At 51.2% G+C, this 16324-nt stretch overlaps 6 protein-coding genes across 6 annotated transcripts; 3 read left to right on the plus strand and 3 right to left on the minus strand.

Moving 5' to 3' along the window:
• Window positions 1–7: 7 nt before the first annotated feature.
• On the plus strand, window positions 8–1613 carry V8C40DRAFT_230290 (tryptophan synthase beta subunit-like PLP-dependent enzyme). Its single transcript, XM_083212675.1, has one exon. It carries the CDS (start codon window positions 144–146, stop codon window positions 1458–1460), a length of 1317 nt encoding a protein of 438 aa, XP_083079240.1. The 5' UTR covers window positions 8–143; the 3' UTR covers window positions 1461–1613.
• V8C40DRAFT_230291 (transcription elongation factor DST1) lies at window positions 1471–3360 on the minus strand. Its single transcript, XM_083212676.1, has 3 exons — window positions 3037–3360; window positions 1956–2723; window positions 1471–1893 (listed from the first exon to the last, which is right to left on the minus strand). The coding sequence occupies exons 1-3, from the start codon at window positions 3178–3180 to the stop codon at window positions 1885–1887; spliced, it is 921 nt and encodes a 306-aa protein (XP_083079241.1). The 5' UTR covers window positions 3181–3360; the 3' UTR covers window positions 1471–1884.
• A 367-nt stretch (window positions 3361–3727) lies between these two features.
• On the minus strand, window positions 3728–7696 carry V8C40DRAFT_230293 (ssDNA endodeoxyribonuclease RAD2). Its single transcript, XM_083212677.1, has one exon. It carries the CDS (start codon window positions 7536–7538, stop codon window positions 4005–4007), a length of 3534 nt encoding a protein of 1177 aa, XP_083079242.1. The 5' UTR covers window positions 7539–7696; the 3' UTR covers window positions 3728–4004.
• A 163-nt stretch (window positions 7697–7859) lies between these two features.
• Window positions 7860–8536, plus strand: V8C40DRAFT_230295 (LSM domain-containing protein). Its single transcript, XM_083212678.1, has 2 exons — window positions 7860–8018; window positions 8101–8536. The coding sequence occupies exons 1-2, from the start codon at window positions 7908–7910 to the stop codon at window positions 8305–8307; spliced, it is 318 nt and encodes a 105-aa protein (XP_083079243.1). The 5' UTR covers window positions 7860–7907; the 3' UTR covers window positions 8308–8536.
• On the minus strand, window positions 8372–10314 carry V8C40DRAFT_230297 (Eisosome component PIL1-domain-containing protein). The gene is made up of 5 exons (XM_083212679.1): window positions 10041–10314; window positions 9903–9963; window positions 9629–9762; window positions 9393–9576; window positions 8372–9336 (listed from the first exon to the last, which is right to left on the minus strand). The coding sequence occupies exons 1-5, from the start codon at window positions 10095–10097 to the stop codon at window positions 8699–8701; spliced, it is 1074 nt and encodes a 357-aa protein (XP_083079244.1). The 5' UTR covers window positions 10098–10314; the 3' UTR covers window positions 8372–8698.
• A 2402-nt stretch (window positions 10315–12716) lies between these two features.
• On the plus strand, window positions 12717–15866 carry V8C40DRAFT_272139 (uncharacterized protein; the record flags this gene model as incomplete). Its single annotated transcript, XM_083220321.1, has 2 exons — window positions 12717–13001; window positions 13083–15866. The coding sequence occupies 2 exons, from the start codon at window positions 12717–12719 to the stop codon at window positions 15864–15866; spliced, it is 3069 nt and encodes a 1022-aa protein (XP_083079245.1).
• Between the last annotated feature and the right edge of the window lie 458 nt (window positions 15867–16324).

Genomic DNA, 16324 nt, shown 5'->3' on the forward strand with positions numbered 1-16324 from the left:
TCAGAAAGTACAAAGTTTAGTCTATCCTACAGAATTTAGCACTTCTTCACTTCTTCATCTATTGTTGACCTCAATAGCCCGCAGAAAAATGAGGGCATTTTGAATACAATTACGATGAGGCATATCCGGTCACGGCCTGTAGCATGTCATTGAGCGACCATCCCAAGGCCTATGGCACGGCTGCCATTGCCGTTGCCTTTACAGCAGGCATTATCGCTACCCTGGGATTCAAAGAGCTGTATCCCGAGCTCGAATCCCGCTACCAGCACAAGAGCACCAGCCGTGTGAATGATCGCAGGAGATCAAGTTTCTTCTGGGGAGCGCCGGTGAAGCTCGAGGACCATGAGCCGAAAACTTCGACGTCTCGGTCCGCCGGAATAGCAACAAATGGCATTGAAGGCTGCATCGGCAACACGCCCCTCATTGAAATCCAATCTCTCTCCGAGGCCACTGGCCGGGTCATCCTGGCTAAAGCCGAGTTTCTCAATGGCGCTGGAAATAGTCCCAAGGACCGAGTGGCTCTTAACATGATCTTGGAGGCCGAGAAACAGGGCCTTTTAACGCCGCATCAGGGGGACACCATCTATGAAGGAACCGTGGGCAGCACAGGCATCTCGCTTGCTACTCTGGCTCGCGCAAAGGGATACAAGGCTCACATTTGCATGCCCGACGACCAGGCATTCGAGAAATCGGATCTTTTGATTCATTTAGGTGCAACTGTTGAGAGAGTCCCTGTAGCTCCAATTACCAGTCCTGATCATTTTGTCAACTTGGCTCGAAGGCGCGCCATTGAGCACACGCGATTTTCAGAGGATGGCAGCAAGGGCTTCTTTGCGAATCAGTTTGAGACAGAATCCAACTGGCAGGCTCATGTCGTCAGCACAGGCCCGGAGATCTACCAGCAGACAGACGGAAACCTTGACGCATTCGTAGCTGGCGCAGGAACTGGCGGAACGATATCAGGAGTGGCGAGATACCTGAAACTCGAGGCCAAGATGAAGAATGTCAAGGTCATCCTGGCGGATCCCCAGGGGAGCGGACTATATAACAAGATTAAGCACGGCGTCATGTACTCACCCACCGAGAAGGAGGGCACCCGGCGCAGACAGCAGGTCGACTCTATGGTGGAAGGAATCGGCATCAACCGCATAACCAACAACTTCGAAGTCGGCAGAGATCTACTCGACGATGCAGTCAAGGTGACTGATGAGCAGGCCTGCCGCATGGCGAGGTGGCTCGTGGAGAATGACGGCATCTTTGTAGGGAGCAGTAGCTCTGTAAACTGCGCCGCTGCTGTCATGGCGGCAATGAAGCTGCCCCCCGGGAGCCGGGTCGTTACCTTGTTGTGTGATTCCGGAACCCGGCATTTGAGCAAGTTCTGGAAGAATATCAAAGAGATGGGCTTGGAGGAAGGGGAACCCACAGATCTATTTGCTGAATTGGGTATATCAAAGTCATAAGGAAAAAGCCTTGACCTTTATCTTGTATATAACGGAGCTAGCTCCGTAAGCACCATCGCATGTTGCCCGAGAATGATTGATAGAAAACCGGCAGCAGTGATCTATTAGATGATCTAGATAAAACATATTGCATAGCCTCGCGGCAACACCAAGTTCATGATGTGCACGCCGACGGAAGACATGCCGAAGAAGGGGTAAAAATATGATGAAGGGAAAACACTACATGGCGCCCGAAGGTCTTGAGTTCTTCATATCTTACCCGAAAAAATAAAAAGTAATCAATTTTCCATAACTCCCATCCCGAAAAAAGTTCCACCCCATTCGCTCCGTAGGAAACATCAAGCAAATCGAAACAGCGTCCTCATAGTCCTCGAGGCAGACGTGGCGCCTTTATTGTAATTTTCTCCCTCTTCTCGTTGCCTCCTTATGAGAACTGCACAAACACTCCTTGTTAGTATTGTAACATGAGAGGGGAGGAATGAATAGAAAACATACCTTCCACCGGTTGCCGCAATTCATACACTCGCAAAACGTCGTCATCGGCTCATCAGCACTTCGTGTCTGTGCCTGAGTGTAGCTGACCCTCTTCTTCTTGCACTTGCCGCACTCCAGGCTGTCGCTGATGCTCTTCTCCGCCATCGGAACCTGGGCCTTCTTCATGTTCTCCTTCTCCAGCTCCAGCTCCATCTTCTTCCGCTCCTCGCTCTTGAGCTCATCGTCTGTCATGCTAACGAACCGATCGGGCGAGATATCTCCCGATAGGACTCTCTTGCCCAGGTCCCGATTGGACTTGCTCTTGAGATTCTGGAAGAGCGACCGGATCTTCTTCTTGTACTCGGCGCCCTCGCCGTTGAGGAGGGTGAACAGGGCGCTCTCAACGGCAACGGCCTTGGCGATGACATCGCTCTCGGACTCGGTGGATCGGTAAGCGAGGCCGTTGTACAAGAGGCCGATGCACTGGTTGCGGACGTTGGACTCGGTACGCTTGATGCTGACGCCGTCGGTGTCGAACTTGCGCTTCTCGGGGTCGCCCTTGAACGCCTTCTTGGCGCCGCCGCTGGGCGCAGCGTTGGCGGACGACGGGTTGGGCGGCGATGCGGCGGCGGGTGCTGACGGGGAGCCCATCTTTGCCTTTTGCAGCTTGGAGTTCTTTTCCTGCTCGACGAGCTTCTTCCACTTGATGACGAGTTCGGAGGCGGCTCGAGCAATCTCCTTGTTGGGATTTGACCGCAGTTTGCCGACAAAGACACCTGCGCGCGTGGCCTGCAGTTTTGCGACAACTAATGTCAGAAGAAAGAATAACGGGCAATGAAGACATAAAATGAGAGGCCATGATCATGGTGACGAGAAGCTGCGATTGGAGGCGATGCCTGGGAGCACAATCGGTGGGCAGTGACGAGGGTGGGCATCGGCATCCAAACGTGACAGATAATCAGATCGAATGGATCCTGCCTGAACATGCATTCACGGCCCTGTATAAGAGGGCGCACACAATTCACAGCCTCGTCTCTGCCCATTCTCAAGCATCTCCCTCTCGTAGAACGGCCGCAAAAATATGGCGACAGAATTAACGTACCCGTAGCATCTCCTCAGTCGGTGACGCATCCTTCTTGAGCGACTCCAGCAGCTTCAGCGCATTCTCCGGCGGCTCGTTGGCGGCCACGACCTTGGTCAGCGCCTTTACGCGCGACTCGAGCTCTCGCTGGTCCATGCCCGGCATTGCGGAAATTCTCGGTAGCGAAAACGATTCTAAAGCTGACGATGATGATTCGAAAGAGGGCGAAGACAAGAAACAGTTAGGCTTTTCGGAATTAGGGAAGCAACAAAAAAGAGCGAGACTTGACGGAGGAAAAAAAAGGTAGCAGTACGGAATCGGGATCTACTAAGTTTCTCTCTTTGCCCACGCGGCGCGCGGCGAATCAATCGTCGCATACGGAGTTGGTTTGGACGGCTGTGGGCGGGATGAAGAGCCGGGGTTTAACCGTCCGATTTCGTAGCAGAATGCTTGAGGCGGGTCACGTGGGGAGCTGCCGAGGTTGGCTCTCTTATGATTGCTGCAGTTGAAGCAATATAGCAAAACACCAATGCTGTATAAATGATGTGATCTTATGTCTTATAAAGGAAGTTTATGCTATATTTGTTGGTAAGCAAGATTATTCAAAACATTGAATGCATAGAATTTGAATTACGCCTTGGATGTTGTCTTTGTGAAGCTGAAGCGGGCACGTGTTCATTCTTTGGGATGCATACCAATATGCCATATGTTGGGTTGAATGCTCTTCATGATAACTAAATAATCATATATGAATAACTACTTTGTAATTAAATGAGAAATATGACTGATGATAAGATCAAGTTCTTAATAACAGTAGGAAGTGGCTATACAATATCCTATTTTGGTTATCCAACAGCCTAGCAATCATGCGAGGTGCATACTAAGATGTCTTCAAGTTAAGCAACAAGAAGCTGGATGATGGCCACTCTTTCAATCTATTTTAGAGAATTATTCACAAGATGGGCTAGATACATCCCTCAAGCGCGCCTCTATCTGTTTGTTTTCCTACGTTTGTTAGTCTCTGAACCTTCTCCTGATTCCGGAGCCTCCTCTTCCCCAGCCAAATTCGCCCTCAGTCTATCCACCGCAGCCGCCATTCGCTTGCTCCCCTGAACTCTCTGCCTAGGAGCAAACGTCTCCCTTGCACCAGCGCCAACACTCCCGCCAAAGAACCTCGTAATGTTGCTCTGCGTCCCTTCAATCTCCCGCTTATTCATGTCCCGAATTACCGGCACGAGCACCTCATCCGTGCGCTCCTTGCCCCATCCGATTGTGGCCATGAGATACTCTCGCAGCCCTGCCACATCAGGCACGCCCCATTGAAACGGCTCCGTGCTGCTGTCGACCATTGGGTGAAGGTAGGCCTCGTAAACGGCTGGACTTGGGAAGCCGAGCGGTAAGAAGAGCTTAGTGGCCTGTGACTTGCGGAATTTGCGCCTGAAAGAAGAGGATGCATCGGCCTCCTTGGGCCGCGTTTGAGATTGAACCTCTTTCCACCATTCGCGGAACTTGTCGAGGCCATCTTTGCCGGGAAACTCAGAAAGAATCTCGACGGCGGTAACTGGACCGACGCCAGGTAGTCCTTCTGTGTAATCCGACCCCAGGAGCTGAGCGAGAGAGATGAGCTGGTCCCGGGAAAGGGACATTTCTTTATCGAGGTCTGCACCGACATAGCATTCAACAAATTTGTTGCTGTTAAACATGTTTTTGTAAACTCGTGTCCCTCCAAAGAGAAAGGTATCAGAGTCATCTGTGACGATGCCGTCAACCATGCCAAGCCGGACCAGCTCCGCACACTGCGCTTCCGCTTCCATCGGCGCGGTGATATAAGGGATACCAAAGAGGCGAAGCAAAGCCTGACACTCTGTAATCATGGTCTGAGTCACTTCGTCTGCGTCACGACGATCCTTCTTCTGCTGGTTTCGAAGCGCTCTCAGTTCTCGCTCATAGTCTTCTTTGTTTTGCTGTGTAGACTTCTTGTTCAGTTCGCTAGCGAAGCGTGCGTGTTCCTCTGCTTCCTCAGCCATCTGTGCTAGGAGTTCTTCGTCCTCAGGGTCACTAAACTCATCGTATTCTACCTCGGCAAATAGGTCATCGTCATCGGCAATGCCATCTGCTGGAGGTTGGCCCAAGAGAAGGCTTTCAATTAAGAAAGCATCTGCTTGCGGATCTCCCTGAGCTACTGTGCTGTCCGCTGGCTGGACGTCTACAAACTCAGGTTCGGGTGAATCATGGCTCTCCTGCGCTTCAACAACCGGTGGAGTCGGAGCAGTGGGAGCCTCGAGTATGGGAATTTCTTCAAACTCAGGCTCGGGTGATTCGCTCTCTACTCTTCCCTTCTCCTCAGGAGCAGGCTCAGTTGTAGGTGGCTCAATGTTTAGATCATCCTCTGGGACTTTGTCGACAGTAGGGCTAGGAATCGGTGCCAGTTCTGGCGATGGTGGTATCTCAATAATCTTGACATCATCGCTAGCATCGTCATCGTCATCCTCAGAGGGAATCTCGATCAACTTATCCCGTAACTCTTTTCGTCGAAGATTTTCTTCTTCCTCCGCTTCAGCTCTATCCTGAGCATTGATTTCTCTTTCGACGTCTTGCTGTTTCTTGATTGCTTCTCGGATGTCTGTGTCATCATCCACTAGCCAGGGAGGTAGCGGCTTGGGGCCATCTTCTTGCTGAGGTTCAACAACTTCGAAGCCGCCGCCTAAGCCATCTTCTTGTTCTCCCTCTTTAGCCAGTTGTCCGTCATCTCCACCCGCTGTAACCACAATTGGTTTCTCTTGAGGCGTCTTTTTCTTAGCGAACAGAGATGAACCCCAATCCAGTTTTGGAAACGGCAGCGGTCCATCAAATGGGTTCTTCTTATTCTCAAAAGCTGGCTTTGGCTGAGGTTTCTTCATCTTTCGTGACTTTGCTAGGATTGCCTGCATATCATCACCGCTGTCGCTCTCTTTTGCCTTCTCTTCTGATATTGGGGCTTCTTGTCGTTTCGGAACAGCTGCATTGGCCCGGTTGTTCACAATGTGCGCAATCATTGAGCCACTACTACGACCGATAGGCTTTGGCGCTTCCACAGCTACTTGAGTCCACTCAGGTTTGTCTCGGACATCCTCATCCTCGTCGATGTTGTCTTCTGGCTCCTGACCAATTCCGTGCTGGCTTTGCAATGATAAAGCGATTGCAAGATTGATATCATGCTCCTCTTCTGGGTGCATATGCTCCGCAGGCTGTTCCTCGAGAATATTTTCAGTCGGATCCAATCTTCCCCCAACAAACAAGGAGTCTTCGTTGGCGCCTTCGTCATTGACGGCATCCTGTCTGTGGCTCGCGTAAAATTGCTGTCGTCTGCCACTGATATCTTGAGCAGCTTGGAAGCTTGCAGTATCTGACTGGGACAGTTTGGGTAGTCGATTGACGCCCACAATTGGCACATCTTCAAAGTCTTCTTCTTCGCTCTCTTCTTCCTTTGTCTGGTATTGAAATTGAAGAGCATCCACATCAATTGGCTTGTGGGCTTCCCCAACATCTTTGTCTTTGCTGACCACTCCAAGAGCCCAGCCTCCTTCCACACCCTCGTTCTTCACCAAGATGTATTCTCGATCTCTTTCTCCCGCAATACGTGCATTGACGCCGAGGGTCAGGTCAGTGCCTGACATTCCGATTTCATACATTAGTCGCTGCGTCAGATGATTTCTCTCCTGGACTCTTTCAATCTGAAACCTCGAGAAAGCCATGCGATCAGGAAACATGTCGTCGAGCTGTTCCTTACTCAGACCCATTCTGAGTCGACTCCGCAATCTCGCCGCGTTGAGAATGTTGTACCTATCTGGCGGCGGAAGGCTCTTGAAGAAGTCGCCGTCGAAATCAATCTTGCTGAAGTCGTACAGGTTGATGTCTTCTCCGTTGTTGAACTGGCGCGCATACTCTTCCAACTCCTCTACACTCATGATTCGAGGATCGTCTGGCTTTCCCATTGATGCTATTCCACCCTCGATTTCCGGCAGGTGATAGGCATCTTGCTTATAAAACTTGCGATTGCGCAGCCTCTCCTGCTGAGACATGCCAATCTCCTCAACGTAGACTAATTCGTTGGCTTCGGGTATTTCTTCTTCTGGTTCTACTGGGCGCGGCCTCTCTTTCTCCCTTTTGCGGTTTTCCTCCTCTTCCTCTGCGAGTCGCTGCATTTGAATAGCCAGAAGCTTCCCAGCGGTCCGAACGGCATCTTCTCGTCTCCCCTCCCGCCTCTGTTTACGCTTCTGAATGGTTGCTCGCTTCAACGCTGGAGCGCCGCCATCAAACACAAAGACGGGCTGGATACCGAACCAGAGAAGCTTGCAGATGCGCCGAAAGAATCCCACAATATGAGAGTTGCGAAGCGCATTGCCTTCTTTATCACGAACAGCCTTGAGAAACTGGTAGATCCAAATCGATGCATCCACGGCCAGACGCTTTCGATTGAGCGTTGCCAGGTTGGTAGGCCGTGCACACGGCTGGATCACCGTCCAAAGCCCGTTAACACCCATTATGAGAGTGCGGGCCTACTGATAGCCCGCGACTGGTTGTTTTGGCTAGTGAGGCGGTGATGGCATTGCGGTGAGGTTTTTGCGAGGTCGACTCGCTTCCACCGCAGCCGTAGAGGCGGAATTGCAAGTACTCGATGCAATTCCGTGTGATGAAGAAGAGTTGAAGATTCACGATGATCGATCGACTCGTGCAGTGACGCTATTGTAGTCAAGGCGGTGGGGCTGTCCAGCGCAGATTCAGCCCTATCTATTGGCCAGCTCGACTTATCGCAGCGTCCCTCTACCGGATCAGATGCAGCTTTTCCCCCACGCTTCGATTCTCTTGCACCTCCATCCTTGCGCTGCTCCAAGCCAAGGCTAGTCTTTATCATGGATAAAGATGAGGCCCTTGAGTATATTTCATCTCTATTGAATCAGAGTTTGCGCGTCTACACGACAGATGGCCGCATGTTTCGGGGCACTTTCAAATGCACAGATCCGGTTCGTTTCCCCGAGCAAAAGGAAGGGCAGGCTTTGTAATTTATCGTGCTCTTGATGCTAAATCTAGTTTTCGATGACGTAGGATAGGAATATTGTGCTGGGAAACACACATGAATACCGTCAGCCTTCGGAAGAGGAGCGTAGTGCGGCTGCGGCAAATGCCTCTGGTAGCTCAACTATCCTGGATATGACGTCTCGATATCTAGGCCTAATCGTTGTTCCGGGACACCACATTGTGAAGATGGAGGCTGAACAGTTCTTGAGCCAAATGAAAACTCAGTCTGCATGAGGCCATGGTGGGAGGGCGTCTACATGTATATAGAGCTACGAAAGATGTTTCATGACAGAAGCAGGGCGGCGTTTTGAGGTTTGTGCATTCACCTTGGCCAAATGGGGATTGGCTACGCATACATGATACAGCGGATATGATGATTGGAGTTATTTTTACTTCATATAAAATTATGTAACTCATACCAGGTATTAATGAATAGCCACGCGCCAAAAGACTATTCGAAAGAGACTAAAGCACATTGACCCAACCGGTGATTGTTCCAGCCTTGTCCAAAACTCCCCCGCCGTTCGGCGGCATTCAAATCGAAATTATTGGCGATTAGCCCTTGCCCACCAAGACTGTTTCCCCTTTTGTTGTTTTGTGTTCGCACGGACGATGAGCCGGCATCCTAAGCTGCGAGGATTTCTTGAGTGCGGCCTCGGGACTCGCCGTTCATTCCTCCGTCGCTACCCAGGGCAGAGTGACGCTCCTCCTCCTCTTCTTCTTCCTCTTCGGCGTCACTATCCATTCTCACGCCCTGCTGTTGTTGAACCCAAGAGCCATTGTCGTTCAGCGGCACGTCCTGGTGGGACAAGTCGTGACCCTCTTCTCTAGCTCGGATGGTGTTGCGCCGCCGCTGAGAAAGATTGCGGGATCGGGTAGAAAGCTTGGAGCTCACGGCAGCGTTGGAAGTGACCCAGTTGGTGAGAGCATCTTCGCAATCCTGGATGATGGCCTTGCTAGCCTCATATCCATCATACGCAGCTCGGGTCTCGCCGGGAGTCACGGGAGCATCATCGATGAGGTCGAGCAGATGTTTTCCGTAGCCAGCAATAATGGCAACCTTCTCGCAATGCTCGCGGAGGGCGTCAAACTGGTAGATATAAGCAGCCTTGACCTTTTCGCGTGTGATATTGGAGAGCTGAGCCTCTGCCACGAGCGATTCGGCCTCAGCGCGGACCAACTCCTGTTCAAGCACTACAATCTTTGGAGAGTTTGGCTCTTTGTACTTTAATTGGGCGATTTGATCGGTGATTTTTTGTTTGCCTGGTGATGGTTAGCTTTTGATATGAATCATCTATTCGACATTGGCTTTGTCTTACGGTCTCGGCTGGGCTGAACCGATGCCTCAATGTTGCGGATGCTCTTCATGGTAATGCGGTATTGGTCGTATCGGTCAACGTACTGGTCCTCTAGCTCGCCAATTTCGTAGAGCAAAACGCCGATCTTGTCAGTGACGTCAGAGACATCTTCGTCGGTAGCCTCGCCCCAAAGGGACAATTGTTGCTATACACACGTCAGTTTTTGCAAGACAATGAACGAGGGGTGCAAAACGTACAGCGACTTCCATGCGCTCCTTGGCGACAAGCTCCATACTTCGCATCACGTTCTTCTCCATCTTGACAAGCTGGGACAATTTCTTGGCCAGGTCTGGCCCGAAGGCGCCACCGGCATTGCGACGAAGAGCATGGCCTGCACCATTGATTAGTCGGCGTAAACACGAGTCTCGCGGTCAAAGCAGGCGTGAAAGAAGACACAACGATCGAAGCTAAAGTCATTCGATCGGTGCTAGCGGGGTAGCACAATGCTAGAAGAGCTATCGCAGCACTTACCCAAGCTTCCCTTTCCGAAGAAGCGGCCGGATTTGGTAGATGACGGCGGAGGGGGCGGACTCTATTCATCAGACTTGTCAGTTCCCTAAGCTCCAACAACAGGAGGTCTCAAGATGGCAGATGCCGGCCGATCCATACCTGGAGCTGCGAGGCCGTCGGCGCGCGGGACTGGCGCATGGAATATGTTCGATGCATTTTGGCGGTGTGGCTGAGCGCTAACTGCTAATAATTGCGATGCGTGAAGATGGGGAAATAGAATAGACAATGGCGATGCGATAGGGATTGAGCGCACAGAAAATAGCCAGCTAATGGTGTTTGTAGGCGGTATCAATACGGGAAGATGCCAGAACAAGCACGGGAGGGGACGGATGGGGAGATGATTATAAGAATGTCACGGCTGGGCTGCTTTTTTGGCGGAGCTGGCGGATCGTCATCGGCTGGACAGCTGTTGCGCCTTCGCTACGTCATCCCCGCAGCTCAGGAGCCTGTTTGAGCCTTAACTGAAGAGGAGTCCCGTCCTCATCAACCCAGCGCTAGACCCAATCCAACGCCTGTAGTACTACGGCGACGACGTCAGATCAGGGTCCGGGACCTACGGACCAGAGTGATAAGGCGGGTGATTTTGGGTACCTCTACCTGGCAGCTGTCCAAACTGCATGTCTCAGCCGGTGTGGACTCAACTGGAAGATTCCTGGGCTGAGACTCGGCCGCCCGTGTTGTTGGCCATGATGCGCCATGCCGCATTCAGTTGGAGGACGCTGCTGGGGAAGATGCTAGCGCGGGCTAGGGGAAAGTGAATCGCAAGCACAAACTCATTTCTGCCTTTCTTGTTTTTTTTTCTGGGGGGAAGCATCTGACAGAGTGAGACACGATGCGTCATGGATTGCTATCGAAGTAGTGGCAGTGGAGGTCAGTCAGTCCACAGCGCTCGCTTCAGTGAGTACCTGTGGAGGATTGATCCTGTTTAGTTGCAATAGCCAAGCTATTCTCCATCTCGCTGCTTCAATTGGCAAGATTACCAGCTTGCAAAGACATAATAATGATGTGTAGATTCTCTGATCCAGAATCAATTGACTCAATGCATAGGTCAAAGAAAGTAGGGGTCCTGCAGCCTCGACTCCCGCAGTGGGGGGGAGTTAATATCCAGAGCTGTGAAATGGAGACACATCTCATCTGCAGCTGTACTCCGTATGTAAACCTTGTTTCCTTGACAGGCGCACATCAGATGCAGAATCTACAAACGTGGAAATTAATCCCTGATGCTGGGAGACTCGCTTAGCCCTTTTGCTCCTACGAAGCAACTCTACAGCCTGGCGAATCCATCCATATCTGGACGGGGATCCACGAGAGCCTTGGAGTTTCATGCAGGTACACAGCTCCACATGTTCGGCACTTGGACTTACGAAGTACCATAGTAGCAGCAGTAGCTTGATGACATATCCATCAGATCTAATTATCAGATCGTAGTACCTCTCCGGTGTAAGGTGAAGAACCTGTTTCATGACTGGTGATGGTGCTTTACTGAGCAGAAGGGGGAGAAAATGTACAGTAGTACACGCCACTTGAGCAGAGGAATTGGTTGTTCTCAAACGGGTGTAGAGCCTGATTTGACAAGCGTCCACTTCGGCGATAGTGGCTGAGTGGATACAAAGAAAAAGCCAAAAATCCCTAGTAGACAAAGAGAACAAAGTCGACAAACACAAAATGCGACATGTGTTGATGCACAAGTACCAACATACCCATTATTCTATGCAGACAATGAAGCTGGTCTTTGCTGCAATATACCGTGCCCCCAGAAACGCGTCTCCAAATCTGGCCTAGCCGACCGATTTTCTTTGTGGACTTGGATCATAAACTCTGGCCAATCACCAACAGCCCGGCCCGGCCAACCAGGGCTCGCGTGCTCCGGGGCTCTCAATTCAGAACGCGATCTGGAAGCCTCTCAATTTCGCGATCTTTATAATCCCAAGCGCCAGTTGTTGGGTGGCCCTTTGTTGATCAGCAGCGCTGCACTGCATGGAAATGCTCTGTTAATCCAATCCCCCCCTCTTCGGTGTAGCGGTCGCTGGGATTGGGCTTGTGGTGTGTTTTGTGGCTTGGGCTCAGGAATCAGAGGCGGCGCCTTGCAGTTGCAGTTGGACGACGGTCAAATCTCATCCATCCAATTTCACACAGAAATCTTTCACCCTCAGCCTCACATGAGTATCGCACCGCCCATCGCTCACCCGCCTTGATTCTCGTCGTCAATTCTACAGCGTGCTAAGACTTGCTATCTGTTCCTTCGTTCCATTTCATTTTTAACACACTCTCTCGGGGCCTCTCATGCAGACCTTGACCCTTTTGCGAACCTCGGCCGTTCATTTAGACTCGGGTCTGCGGCATCCTTCGCCCGTCTGGCCGAGAACGAGAACACTACTGTAACACAAACACAAACAGAAACAGAGCGACCAAGAATTTAATTTTCGACAGGCAAGGATGATGCCCCACGGCGTACCAGTGCCAATATTCGCAGCATCGGAAGATGGCAACCCAAGCCACCTGGGCCGTCTAGACTTGACTAGCGGATCTGGCGTCGCGGTTTCAACCAGAGGTCCCATTAGCCCTCCTCCGTTATCCAGAACCTGCGCTTCTGCTCCTCCTGCTCCGGCTACCTACATCACACCTGACGTCCACCCCAGCGGTTGGACACCTGTACCTCTCCCTGAGCGCGCGTCTATGCCTGTGACAGATCGCGTCGCTGAACATGCGCCCGTCATGCCAGAGAACCCTGGCGTCGCATCTAGCGCCAGTCCAGCTCGCAACATGCCTCCCCCAATGACCGCAACGCCGTCGCGAGATGGCCACCGCCAGCCAGAACCGGTGCAGACTCCCAAGGCTCAGACGGTTCCTATAACGGAATGGACCGTCCCGACACTCGCCAAACAACTCACAGCCTTCAACCAGGAAGTTCGGAGGGACCACGCATCGCTCGTCGCCCACGCCATTGAGTCCGCCAAATGCAGAGAGTGGCGCACGCATCATGGACTGGATCTCTTTCGAGAGCTGGAGACTCATCCTAATCCAGAGCTCAAGGGAAAGCAAATTAAAATCAAATTCAAGGTCAGAACCCATTGCCAACATTTGAAATTTGAAGCTTGAAATTGGACGTTTGAGCATTGAGAATTGACTTCCCCCGCTTAGCACCACAACAAAAACAAAAAGGATCACAAGGACGTTCGGTACAACGTGGTTTGCATCAAAACCAACAAGGACGCTGTCCCATCTTACAGATTCCACCACGTGGAAATCAAGAAGAACGTGCTGATGCCAAACACCATGCTGACATTTGTTCCTCATCTGCGCGATCTCGAAGGCTCTGAAGAGGCCAAGTACAACCTTTGGCTCAAGGAACTAGAGGACATTGATCTCAAATCAGGCTTCAAGCCCATGAACCGCGACGAAAAATTTGTCGCAATCATCCAGGCCGAGCGCGCTGCGACTCTTTCGCTCTATTTGGATATGTGGCTTAAGAAGCTCAACATACCACTCTGCAACAAGTCCACTCTCATCAGCTACATGGCAAGCCAGGCATCCGATGACGCGATAACTCCCCAGCAAAAGACGGATATTATCAGATCCCAAGGCGATGGGAACAGGATGACGCCAGAGGCGCGTAGGGCCGCAGAGATGTTCACCGCTGCATTTCAGCTAGCCTTTAAGGAAAATCAACCGCAGCTGAAGCAGATTGAATTGCGCAAGGTGTTATTTCTCGACGAGTCTGTCGATAGTGTCATGGACAATAAGCCCGCGGCCAAGGACGTTTCTATCATCCAGCAAGACAGCGAAGATGAGGTTGTCGAGTCCAATCTGGCCACATACTGCATTCTGGGGTGCCTCATCTGCTTCAGTCATTCTTGCGATCACGGCGAATACGACCACCAAAATTGGAAACGCACATTTTCCTTGTCGTCTTGCGCGCCGCTGTCAGATATTTTGAAGAGAAAACGAATAGCGGCAGCAGGCGCTAATATGATTGCTGACGTGCCTTGTCAGCGAAGGTGCTATCGTCTGAAAATCCCCCCTGATCCAAGTGTGACGGTGAAACCATGGACTGAAGACGAGCGCACTCTCCTACGGTCTTTGTATATCACGACTGATTTCAGCAAAACTACGATGGACCCCATCTGTCTCGCGACCGAATTCTTGAACCGCAATTGCGATGAGGTGTACGCGGAATTTCTTTCCTTAAACATCATCATACCTGAACCGGAACCCACAGAACCCCCTCGTCAGAAAACCATTTCATGGTATGACCGCAAGCGAAAGATGCTCCTCGGAGACTGGCAGGACCATACCATCACTCACGAACATCAACGGCGTGAATTACTTGAACCATGCTCTCACGATGGCCCATGCGCCCCCAAAATATGCTCATGTGTGGATGCCGGGGTTTTGTGCGAAAGGTTCTGCGGCTGCACGGAGGCAAACTGCCTTTACAAGTTCACAGGGTGTGCCTGTCACTCTCAGGGCAAGACGTGTCTTTCGAAACAGAAAGAAAAGCCCTGTATATGCGTGCAGCTCAACCGCGAGTGTGATCCGCAACTGTGCGGTCCATGCGGCGCCTTTGAACGTGCCGATCCTGCCAACGCCGAAGACGAATGGCTGCATTCTACGGGGTGCCAAAACTGTGACTTGCAGCGCGGACGACACAAGACTCTCCTTCTCGGACAAAGTCAACTTGAAGGAGTTGGCTACGGATTGTTTACTGCCGAGGATATTGTTCAAGATGAATTCATCGTCGAGTATGTTGGGGAGTTGATCACCCACGACGAGGGTGTCCGTCGTGAAGCAAGGCGTGGCGACGTGTTTGACGAAGACTCCAACATATCATACGTATTTACTCTGCTCGAAAACGAGGGTATCTGGGTTGACGCAGCCATCTACGGCAATCTGAGTCGATACATCAATCACGCTTCGGAACACGACACGCGGGGATGCAACATCACTCCGCGCATTCTCTATGTAAACGGCGAATTCCGCATCAAGTTTACTGCTCTCAGGGATATCAAGGCCGGAGAGGAGCTCTTTTTCAATTACGGCGAGAATTTCCCCAATCTTACCAAGAAATTGCTTGATAATAAGTCTGGAGAGAAGCCTGGAGGGCCAAGAAAGGCTGGTCGGCCAAAGCGTGCCGAAACTGGCGATCGAGTGGCACGCAAAGTACCCAAGATCGAACACAAAAAAGTGGGAAGGCCAAAATCGAAAAAGAAGAAGGAGACGACAGTGAGGACGACTACTACTACGACGACTACAACGACGACTACTTTGATGGAAGCAATGACGGTCTCGGATGAAGATTCCGCGGCGGTCCAGCAAATGATGGAAGAGACTCTTACTCGCAAGCGAAAGCGTCACACGCTGATCGACTCAGAGGAGGAGGAATATCACCCACCTAGCACGAACGCAACGTCATTTGTAGCTGAATCGGGTGTCGACTCCGAAGGAGGGGATCTTCTTGGTTCGAAGCGGCTTCGGAAGACAACTAGATCACAGAGAGTCAATCAGCCCGAAACACCATTATCCCAGGCTGTGAAAGGAGAGGAGCCGAAACCTCGAGGCAAACGAGGAGGAGCCCGACCTGGTAGCGGGCGACCTAGAAAGCACCCTCGGATCATCCAAAGGCCAAAAGAACCATCCCAGCCTGTTGAACCTCCTCAGCCTGCTCAACCTCTTCAACAGTCTACTCAAGAATCGCAGCTTGGGGCAGAAACCAACGTGCCTGTCCCCGTACAGACGCCAGTACCTTTACCCTCAACACCGAAGCAAAGCAGAATAAGCCGTGGGCACGAACCTGAGGATGCCATTGAAATCGAAGACAGCGAAGACCAGGACGACCAGGACGATCAGGATGACCAGGAATCAGCCACGAGGAACAGGACGTCTAGGAACAGACGACTACCGGCAAAGTTTAGGGAGGAGGCATAGGCGCAACGGGGTATCACTGGGGTTAGGAGTTGTAAAACGAAAGGAATCTATACTCATAGAACTATTTGCAGGGGCTGATCTGGGTTGTGTATTGAACCAGATAACAAATGAAGCTAGAGCGTTGCTTTGTATGAATTATTAGATAATGTTTATATCTTGACAGGAACAGTCCAAAGAATCATCATACCGTGGCCTCAAACAGCAAACAGGGTGCTGGGTAGGTAAATTACAGGCATGTGAAAACATGTGCTCAATATGACGACGCCAGCTACGAGGTACTTTTCCGTGGACGTTTGTAGAAATGTGGCGCAGAGCTGTCTGCCTTGGTCAAAGCCCTGTTTCGGCGACTCAGGCTATGTATACCTCGACTGTGAGCAACTCCAGGTGCCATCGTGTGTCTTTGTTTATTTTGTATATTTACAGCGTTCAATGATATGAAGCTATACTCTGTTGATATT

This window comes from Trichoderma camerunense (genome assembly GCF_050948025.1).
Source record: "Trichoderma camerunense strain CBS 138272 chromosome Unknown V8C40scaffold_1, whole genome shotgun sequence".
NCBI classification, from domain to species: Eukaryota; Fungi; Ascomycota; class Sordariomycetes; order Hypocreales; family Hypocreaceae; genus Trichoderma; species Trichoderma camerunense.